We start from the raw sequence: 11710 nt of genomic DNA, 5'->3' as shown, positions 1-11710 counted from the left end.
TATTTACATATTGTCTAAGCACCTATAAGATGCGTCACATTCATATATTTCTTCTATGCACTATATAATGTATCAGCTTCTCTTTTGACATCTAAAGTACTTGATGCTTAAGGTATTAGATACTAAGCATCAGGATTGTTCATAACTGAAACTATCTCCAATACATAGTGTTAGAATATAGTTTATTAAAGAATGTGTATTAGTTCTGTCTATTGATATATAATATTTAATTAAGCAATAGATAGACAAATAAATAATTAATATTAAATAGTTTATATAGTAACATTTTATGGGTAGCTGGCCTTAGGTAGTTATGTATATTTTTTCGTATGCTTCTTAAATAGAATATTTTATCACTTCACATAGACATTATTTATAACATGTCTTCTGGTCTTTTATACGGGTGTCTTTTATAAAACATAAAAAAACATATATTATGCAAAGCGTCTAACCAAGCTAAAGGGCTGTTAGTTTTACTATATTTATATTTAATAAATGGCCTTAGTGTCAAATTATTCTATACAGTATGATTCTTCTGATAGTTCGATTTAGTGAACTAGATGTTGCCATTGGGGTTGTGTTATAGGGTGGTTCTAGCAGCGCTATTAATGTCAAAATAGCGCGTAGTGATTTTTGAATGACTTCTTATTTTGTTATCTGACATAACATATGAACAGTTTTGGGTAACGAAACATCTACAAATAGAGCTCTTGGAGATTTATACTGTTATCCTATACAAATTGTTATTATGATTACTATCTTTTGATCTTTTATCATGCACATGCACTTTATTTAAGCGCATTGCTTTCTTGGATGTTTTTTAAAGTTGATTAAAATTTTATGTACCTAGCTATATATCATGCTTTTTTATATTTTTGAATCTAAATATGAGTTTGATTAACATGAGGTATTATTTGAATGATTCATTATGGTTTTATATAATTGAAATTATTTTAGAATGTGAGTAATGAGTGTAACGTTGCCGTTTGTAGCATCAGGAAATATTCTTCAGTTTTTGCTGAATGTTAAGTACCACTTAGAACGTTTAATTGTACATCTTGACTAATCAATTAGGATGCTAATTACTAAATGGTTAATTAGAAGCATTATATAAGACCTGCTACATTCTACATGATTTAGATCTGAAGAAGCGTACAGTGTGTACGAGAAAGCGCTCATCTTTCCTGTTTTTTCTGTTACCAATAAAGAAGTACTTTGTTGCTGCATCATCGTGGAGTTCCTCATCCTTGTTTTTTTCAATATATATATATATATATATATATATATATATATATATATATATATATATATACATATGTATTAACTTTTCACTCTCTCTCTTACCCCAGTGAACCAAATGCATAGTAAGTCTGACTACTGCAAAAGTTATCATATCCCACTACCTAAAGAACTTGCACAGCTGAATTTCACCTGCAGTTGCAAAGGTTCACAAGGAACAATACATTAAGTTAAATCTATTGAACCAAGTACATAGTAAGTCTGACTACTGCTGCTGCAGAAGTTGTCATATCCCACTACCTAAAGAACTTGCACAGCTGAGTTTCACCTGTAAATGCAAAGGTTCACAACGAACAATACATTTTATTGCTGAAGGTGAAGCTAAATTAACACTTTAGTTTATTTTACTCTTATCAGTGTAATATATCCTTGGAAAGACAATGAAAAGCCCATAGCCATAAAATTAAATGCCGTGACTCAAGTATTTAGAGTTCAGAGACCTTGTCTTTGTATCCATGAATGTTCTACCTCACTGATTGTTTTTGGTGGTAAACCCATCTGAGAGTGTTCTTTCCGCTCTGTTTGCTTCACTCACTCCACTCCCCTGCCCTGCCCAAAACTCATCCGCCCCCAACACCTCTACTCATATCCCAAATAATCCACTCCCTCTCATTCCTATGATGTAATTATATACAACTCTACCTTGTACACATCCAGATTTCATTAGCACCTTACAAAATTTTACATAACCAAACTTATCTGCTTTCCCTTATATCCATCACCTTGAATTCTCTTCCCCCAACTATAATTCTTTGCACCTTACCCTTCTCCACTGTCAATAGAATCATCACTTCAACTATCTTACATTAATGCTAGGCTTGCCACCTTCTCTTCTATTATATACATATCAAACTAACTTTGCACCATAATGTTACTACTGATCAGTCATGCCCCCCACCCCTCCTTACCACAGTCCACAAGGCAAGTCACCTAACCACATTGTCATATCTCGTCCTGAAGTCAAAACATTTCCAACCTTACCTTCACCTGCTCACATATCACTAGATAACATACATATTTATTTACAACTGATATTACATTCTAACACACACATACCACTTTTACTATTTTGTAAACCCATCATCACAGCTGACATGCTACTCCTTACCTGTCTAGCCTCTTTACTCTTAATTCTACACCTCACTAAAATCATATCCTCTCATATCCCCACACACCAATACACATCAACAACCTCCTCCAACCATCTCCCCAATAAGCACTACACCTTCTCACATACCTCACCCCTGCTTTTCCCCTCCCATACATCTGCCAGCTTATTCCATTAGAACAAACTCCCAACAACTAAGACTACACACTGTAAAAGCAGTTTTGTCAGCATAAATTCAGCTATCTGCTAAGTGAAATAGACTGGGCATCCCTTAAACAACTACCCCTTAATGATACTGTACTATACTTTAATAACACCTTCCTTCACATACTTAATACACTGGCACCCATTTGCATGAAAAGAATCAATAAGAACTCAGCACCATGGCTCTCTAAGGAATGTAAACACCTGATGAAGCCAAGGGACCTAGCCTGGATAACCTGGAAACTAAACTAAAATGAACAAAATAATGTCAATTTCAAAACACTGCATAACAAAACTAATCAAAAGAAATAAGAAATCGTACTATTCCAAGCTTCAACTTCAGCATAAAATCAAACCCAATAAATGTTGACACTCCATATCTTCTCTACTTAACCCTGGAACAAACAGTGAGCACAACCCATCACCTGATACCCCTCCATCATAAATAGCCAACACCTTTAACAAGCACTTCTTAAAATCAATATCAGACTGACTAATGAGCACCCCTTATGCTGGACCCCCACCCTTCAATCTTGTCAGACATCAACCCTAGGCCATCAATGACTTCTGAACCTGTCATAATAACCCTCCTACTCAACAATGTGTCATACGAACCCCATTCTTATTTCAGCCTATACCCACTGACACCATTAAGAAACTGCTACAAAAATTAAAATCCTGCTCTAACTCAGCTGATAGTCTACCACCACACTACTTCAAACTGGCTGCCAACTCAATTGCCTGCCCAATCAGTATCCTTATAAATAGGTCTTTATCCGAATCAGAAGTAACTTCTATATGGAAACAATCTCACATCACCCGCATCAAAAAAAGGAGGCAACATTTTTGAAGCATCCACTTTCTGTCCTATATCCATCTTGTCACCCATATCCAAAATTCTCAAGAGAGGTATACATCAGCAGGTAATCCAATATATATTGCAAAACAATCTTCTAACCAAAACCCAATATGGTTTCTGACTCAGCCACAGCACTTCTACAGCCCTATTATCCTTTACAGACACTGTAAAGAAGGCCAGAGATACAGGATGCTATACCACCTCAGTATTCCTTGATCTCTCCAAGGCCATTGACACAGTGTCGCACCCCATACAATTTAACACACTGTCTACCTTAGGCTTCTAACATGCACAGTAAAATGGTTTCAGAGCTACCTCAAGGATTGTAAACAAGTAGTGAAATGGCCTAATGAACTCTCACCCTTCCTCCACAACCCTACTGGAGTCCCCCAAGGCTCCATCCTAGAACTCCTACTCTTCAACATTTTCACAAACAACCTTCACACTGCCTCTCTCTCTGGGACCCTCATTCAATACGCTGATGATTCCACCATAATCTGTACTGCTCAATCACTACCAGAGCTACTTTCAAAAACTCAGCAGCCCTTTACTGGAGTTGAATCCTAGCTAAGAAATGCCCAACTCTTTATTAATCCAAATAAGACTAAACTAGTACTCTTTCACCCCAAAAACACCTGCCCTGTCACTGATCATTTCAACATCCTTGTATCTGACAACACTGTCATAGAAACAGTGCAGGAAACCAAACTTCTAGGAGTTATCATTGACAGTAAATTTTCGTTCGACCCACATATACAGCAAAATATAAAGAAAATTCATCAACAATTGGGACTCTTATATAGAAACAAACATTTTTTTACTGCAGCAACCAAAACTACCCTTGCAAAAACATGTTTACTTCCCTCCCTTCTTAACGGTGCCCCTATCATAACTAACTTACAAACTTCTACCCTAAGCAAGATGGAACAGTGCTACAACAAAGTTGCAAAGTCTGCCACAAATTCTAGATATTTCATGCACCAATGTAAACCACTACAAGAACTAAACTGACCTGAACTCCCTAACTAACTTGCCTTTATTCAGCTATCCACCTTGCACAACCTTATTTTCAAGCCTACTGCCTGCCCTGCACTAGCCAATCTAGCCACACCTTGCACACCAAATCAATCGCTATAATTAAATGACAAAAATCTGTTAGCTATCTGAAAATCCACAAGAAAACCAGATCATGTCTGCATTCTTACTCTGTCTCTATACTATGGAATTCACTACCTCTAGGTATCAGGTCTGTGCCTATTCTAACCCATTTCAAAACCTCTTTAAAAAATCATCTCAAAAATACATGGTTCTGCTCTTGCATAAAGCCTGCCTAATGCTCAGCTCTTTCCTACTCTTCCACACTAGCCTCATCCTCATCTAATGTCACATTTCTCTCCCTCACAGTCTGCAAGGGCCTAAAGCTCTCCTAACTCCATCTCTGTTTCTATACCTTCCCCCAGGATTGTGTGATGTCAAAGTTAACATATATAATTAGCAGGGCTTGTGGTGTGCAAGTGAACGTGCCCTTCTCGAAAAACAATTCTTTTTTTTTTAATTTAAGTTTGAAAGAACTAATGATATTCTTCAATAAAGCAAAGTGCACTGCTGACATTTGCTTTCTTGACCATTTGTTGTGTCGATATTACTGATGGCAACATTCAGGTGGTTCGATTTAAATCAGTACACATGTGTATGTATTTATATATATATATATATATATATATCTATATATATATATATATATATATATATATATATATATATATTTTTTTTTTTATATATATATATATATATATATATATATATATATATATACACACACACACACACACACATACACTTATAGTCCTTGTAAGTTAGCAGTAAATCCTGTAAAATCTTTTCTTTTTTAAAATCTAGATTCTGTACCATACATGGTAAAATCCTACCAAGCAACCAACCAGAATACTCAAGGTATAGTTTAACCCTAGTATTAATCATTTTTGTTTTTTTGTTAGCAGTTTGTTGGGAATATTTCACTCATTATAAATCATGAACTATGTTTTTTTTGCATATCATGATGGATTCATTGCAGTTTATATATACCATCTTATATTTTTCATATAAAAATGTGTCATTCCACTTGGATCATGAGTGAAACCTTCAAAAAGATTTCAAGTTTCACTGTCTAATATTCTCACGAAAATGCCCATTAAAATAGATGATATTTGGCATTTATTGCCTTTTCCTATATGGTTATAGAGTTTTTGATAAATGTTAAAGCAATGCTGATTCTGGTAAGTGAAGCAGTACGTTTCCTGTTTCAGAACATAACGTGTGAAATAAGTAATGGTTAAGCCATGATTTTATTACTGTATAACTTGCCATTTCTGTTCAACTAATCACCGTGTTTTGCATTCATTTCAGTCTTGTATACTTTAAGAATCAAAACTTACTTGTAAATATGGACAAAGTGACTGGATTCCCCAGTGTTACATTGTCTGCAGCTACAGGTGTGATCGCGAAGGTGTAGGCACTGCCAGGGTTCAGTCCCGGCAAGCTGACATAAGGAGTGGTGACTGTCAGAGATGATGATGGAGGCCCTGTAATTTGTATTCTGTAGGAAATCTGATTACCAGGAGGAGTTCCCCATGACACAAACACAGATGTAGCTGTGACATTGACAACAGATGGTTGGGTTACATCACTAGGTGCTGCAAGAGAAAAAAATTAAGTTAGACTCTGCTGCATACTGTAAACCAGGCAGAGCACACAAGTACTTGAACCGATTTTTGTACAAACCAGTATATATTATCTGAATTGCCTGCTGCACTGTTTTAAATTCCGAATGGGGAGCAATAAAGTAGTATTCTAAACACTCAGAAATGTTCACTTGCTGGTCAAGAGACTGCATCTGTTCATTAGCTCTATACTTTTCTTTTTTCACCAGCTCCATGAAATGGCCTATAATAAACTTCTATCAGTTTGCAAAAATACATTTGTCTTATCCAGACATCTACCCATCCCAGCCTTCTTATGTTTTCAAAATTAGTAACTGTGTTCTGTATTGTTTATGCATAATATAACATCCTACTCCAGAACTAAGTAAATCTCAGATACCCAGACAATGCCATAATGCGATGTACCTGTACCATTTCAAAATATCTATGACAGCAACTACTAGTAGGACAAAATGGAGGTTGCAGATGTAGTTCAGATGAGTCACATTTTTTTTTAATGTTTACCCTTATAAGTTCTCATGTATTTCTTTACAAATCAGCAGTTGTCATTTGTCATTACATGCAATAATTTGAAGCAAAACAAACTGATTACCACAAACTTTATAAGAAAGTTTTGCAATCAGAATACCATCTGCTTGCTTCTCAGAGACTAAGCCAAGAAATATATTCCTTCTGTTTTAAACAGTGGAGGGTATGTTCTGGCTTTTCCTCATACCTGACAGCCACCTGATTGCCATAATTCCTTAACTCATTCCCTTACCAGGTCAAAGGTGAATATAGTGTGTCTATCACCCAGGAATTCTGAGTTATTAGTGTACTATTCCTCCAAGACATTTCAAAATGTTTAAGAATTCAGCACCTAGTCACTCACTTCTTTGAGTAGTGTAGTCCCTCAAAATTCACTTCCATCATAGGAAGCAAGCAGGTCCATGGGATCTCTAGACTTTGCCATGGATTCTAGCACTGACTGTGTATCCCACTCTTGCAACAGTAATCCAAAACAGAAGAGCGAATGCAACCAAGAAGCAACAGCTCACAGCCAGAGCAAACACCAGAACCTGGATACAAATGATGTTCGACCAAAATCCTTTATTTACACCTTCGTTATCCACAGAAAACGGACAGCTCACAAATAAACACCCCAATGCAGTCAAGCGCTTTCGCCCGGGCTCTCCCAGGCTTTTTCAAGACAATTAGAAACTGGGAATACCTTCCATTTTTATATGCTTTTGGCTTCCCAATCATCCTATTATTAGTTGTAATTGATTACAATTACTTGTACTTAATTAAGCCATGCCTGATGCTTAAAGCTGTATTAGCAGATGCTTTTTGTCTTAAAAAATAGCTTCAACAACAATGTTACACATACGTTTTCATTACATAACAAAACATTATAATTTACATTATTTGGAGTCCATAAACAACAAATTTAAATGAAACATATAAAATTAAAACGTTAAAAGTTTGTTTATCTTACAAAAGGCCAAATAGTTAAAAACTGTTTAAACATATTGTGACTATAAGCAAGTCTTATGAAAATGCTGTCCTTCAAATTTTTAAATGGCATTAATAAATAACTGTTATAAAACAATAATTATTAATAACAATAGTAATAATACCACGGGTAACTTCAATGTAGTAATGTAAGCTACCTCTTATAAGAATAGAAAGTCAATGGTTAAAAAAGTTCTGCTAAAAAATATTAATAAAACACTTTTAAATATATTTATCTATTATGTCTATTTAATAAATGATCTCACTTTAATATAATTTATGTAAATTTGACTTAGTGCCAAAACATTTATAGACATTATGAACCTCTTTTTACCTAGCCAATACTGAAACTGTCATCCTATATTCATCCTTACTCACAACAAGCAGACATGTTCTTAGGTATAATATTGCTTAAATAAACAAAAAACCATTAGGAACGTTATCAGCTTTACATTAGATGATTTCACTATAGTCTTGCTCTTCGCAGCTTAAGGGCACTATTAATACTTATGGCATCATTAAGACCTGGTGGCTTTGTGGCATTTAGTTTAATTTGCCATAACAATTCTTTATATTCTAGGGATGCCTCCCAGTCACCTCCTCTTATGCTGGTACTTACTTGTTCTAACACAAAAAATTTTAAGCTCATATTAACACAAGTTACAGAGTGCTTAAAAAATGCATTGGATTCTTTTTTGTTTTTAACTTCATAATTGTGCTCGTATATCCTTCTTTTTAGAGTCCTTTCAGTTTTTCCAACATAAAAGCTTAAACAATATTCACAAATTCCCAGGTAAACAACTCCTTTGGAGTTACAATTAAAGTGACCCATTGGAAATAAATTGATATTTCTAGATTTTAAATAAATCCCTTTGTTGTGTAATATAAAACTACATTGTTTGCAAGAATTGCATTTGTAGGTTCCTCTGGTGGGCTGGTTCATATTATTACTGGTTATTGCATTCCTTTCCAGAAGTTCTTTCAAGTTACAATCCCTTTTTCTAACGAATTGGGGTTTAATAGGAATACTTTTTTTAAGCTCATCATTAATAAAGAGAATTGGCCAAAACTTATATATAGTGTTCTCAATTTCCCCATTGCCCTTGTTGTACATGTATAAAAAAGAAGGCTTTTTAAATCTATCATTCTTGTTTGTGCTAACTACTTCTTGGGTTTGTGTGAAACCTAGTAGTGGAGGAAAATGTGTGCTTCTCTTCTGAGAAATTTCATTAGCCAACATTACAAAAAGGTCAATTGGATAATCTTTCTCCAGAAATAGCTTTTTCAAGTATTCCTTTTCGTTGTTGAAAAGACTTTCCGTACTACAGATTCTGGATGCTCTTATTAGTTGACCCTTTATGAGCCCCTTCTTTTGAAACAGTGGGTGATTACTCTCAAAATGTAAAAGCATGTTTAAGTGTTTTTTCTGAAAATACACGATTCAAACTGTTTTGATATGCTATTCTTCCTTAAGGTTACATCCAGATACTGCAGTTCCAAAGGATTGATTTTGTATGTAAACTTTAAAAAACTGGTAGAGTCATTAATATGTTGTATGAATTTTTCAAATTCAGCAATATTGCCTTTCCATAAAATACAAATATCATCCAGGAATCTTTTATAGTGAACAATATTTTTTACCCAACTTGTTGAGAAAATAAATTTACTTTCCCAAAAATGTAACACTAAATTTGAGTAGGCCGTGGCACAAGGTGTGCCCATTGCAACCCCTTTTTGTTGTTTGAATAGTTCTCCATTGAAAATAATAAAGTTATTATTAAGTATAAGTTCCATAAATTCAACTATTAAGTTGATTATGTTGCTGCTGAAACCCGATTTTTCAATAAGAATTCTGCTGAACCATTCAATACCGATGGTGTGGGGTATGCTGGGGAATAAGTCCACTATGTCGATGGTAACCATATAGTTTGTCATGTCAAAGAATTCACTCTTTATCCCTTTTAAAAATTCCCATGAGTCCTTGCAGAGGCATTGTATTGATGAACCAAGTTTTTTGGTTGAAATGTCAATAAATTTGCCCAATGGTTCAGTAATGCCTTTTGCACCAGCAACTACTGGCCTAAATTTTAAGGGGTCAAGACCTTTATGGACTTTCGGAATGCCAAATATAATTGGCATCAGTGGTTTTTGAACATAAAGATAGTTAAATAACTTCTCATTCAGAACTCCTTGCATGAGATGGTCTTCCAACTTGAATTTATTATTTGCATATGCAATATTGCGTTCGTTAATAGAGACCTCTGTGTATTTTTCTGTATCATGTAAAATATTGGAGATGTGTGCTTCATATTCGTGTTTGTACATAAGAACTACTCCACCCCCCTTGTCCGGTTTCATTGCTCTAATTTCTTCTTGTTTAAGGTACTTTATGGTGTCAAAATAATCCTTTGTGAGGTTATTAGTATTATGCTCCTTTCCATTCTTTAAAAGACTTCTAAATTCTGTTTCTACCATATCCTCAAACACTTTCAGGACAGGATGGAGGGGTGGGTTAAATGTACTAGCTCTTTGAAAGAGGTTGTTGGTATTCTGCTCACCTTTAAAATAAATGTTCAAATTTAAATTTCTGGTAAAGAGCTTTAGGTCCAGAATAGTTTTTGAGATGTTCATTGGCTTCTCAGGTACATAATGAAAGCCCTTCTTAAATAATTCAAACAACAATTCATTTGTCTTCACATCAGTATAGTTGTAAATAGAGAAATTCCCTTGTTTTGCCACTGTACAGGTTGGCATTTGAATTGTTTCTATCATTAAAGAGGGCATTGGAGCAACTATCTCTTGAATTTGCTCCACCCCTGGGCTGACTGGTTTGCTTCTTTGTATACTTGTCTCCCTGGGGCATAGTGAAAACCCTGATCCTGAACCTGATTCTGATTCTGATTGGGTTTGTAAGGCGGTCTCTCCCCTCTTTTTGGGGTGTAGTTTTTATTTTGGCCGCCATACCCATCATACCTCTCATTATATAATCCTCTTGCCATGTTTTTATAAGTGTTATTATAATTGTATTTTCTGGGGTAAGCCCTCTCAGCACTTTTTGAAAATATGTATGCTGCTCCATTATTATAATCCTGCAAATCTCTTTCTAGCTTCTTAATCTTTCTTTGTACTATCCTATCACAGTGGTTATCTACTTCTATAAATGATTTCTCATAGTTCCTTTTGATGCTTGAAAAATTCATATTATCAGTTATGCTGGCGTTAATTGAATCAATTTCAGCAAGAAGTACATTTGTTTTATCTTCATAATCAACCACCATTAATTTAAGTAATTCCAGGCCCGTTCTGTCATACAAATCTGAAATTTCATTAAATAACTTTGAACCTGGAATGGCATTATTGGGCATTTTGTTAAAGCGCAGCCCTTTAGGTACTCGCCCCACTCTAATGCATTCATTCAGGTATTCTATTTCCAACTGAGTAGTTTTAAAGGAATATAATTTATTGTTAAATTCTACCACAAGTTGCTCGAGTTGAGCATTATTAGAGTTATCATTTTTGTCATAATTCATCATACCTTCAGCAAACCTGTAATGTTTGCTAGTCCATTTTTTAATATTAAAACCATTCTGTGCAGTCCCTTGCTTCGTCGCCGAACTAGAGCTTTTTTCATGCTGCTCGTTTAGCGTTTGGCATGAATTATGGAGATCCTCCGTAATGTCAACAAAAGTGTTCCTTTTACGTTTAACTACCGGTTCCTGGTTGTCCCTTACGTTTTGTTGGTTGGGCGGCAACCCCGTTGTGCCATTGCTGCCTTCGTTCAACAACAAACCACTAAGTTTCTCAGATACCCAGACAATGCCATAATGCGATGTACCTGTACCATTTCAGAATATCTATGACAGCAACTACTAGTAGGACAAAATGGAGGTTGCAGATGTAGTTCAGATGAGTCACATTTTTTTTTTATGTTTACCCTTATAAGTTCTCATGTATTTCTTTACAAATCAGCAGTTGTCATTTGTCATTACATGCAATAATTTGAAGCAAAACAAACTGATTACCACA

General features: G+C 35.1%; 1 protein-coding gene across 1 annotated transcript in view; it reads right to left on the bottom strand.

Moving 5' to 3' along the window:
• The window catches only part of LOC122801341 (mucin-19-like), a 938154-nt gene that overhangs the window by 894588 nt on the left and 31856 nt on the right, over positions 1 to 11710 (bottom strand). The window contains exon 3 of the mRNA XM_044070881.1: positions 5906 to 6163. Within this exon, the coding sequence (XP_043926816.1) occupies positions 5906 to 6163 (258 nt within the window). The remainder of the gene's footprint in view (positions 1 to 5905; positions 6164 to 11710) is intronic.

Source organism: Protopterus annectens, chromosome 4.part1, assembly GCF_019279795.1.
Source record: "Protopterus annectens isolate FY-2018-M chromosome 4.part1, PAN1.0, whole genome shotgun sequence".
Taxonomy (NCBI): Eukaryota; Metazoa; Chordata; order Ceratodontiformes; family Protopteridae; genus Protopterus; species Protopterus annectens.
This window is presented reverse-complemented; position numbering and strand designations above follow the sequence as displayed.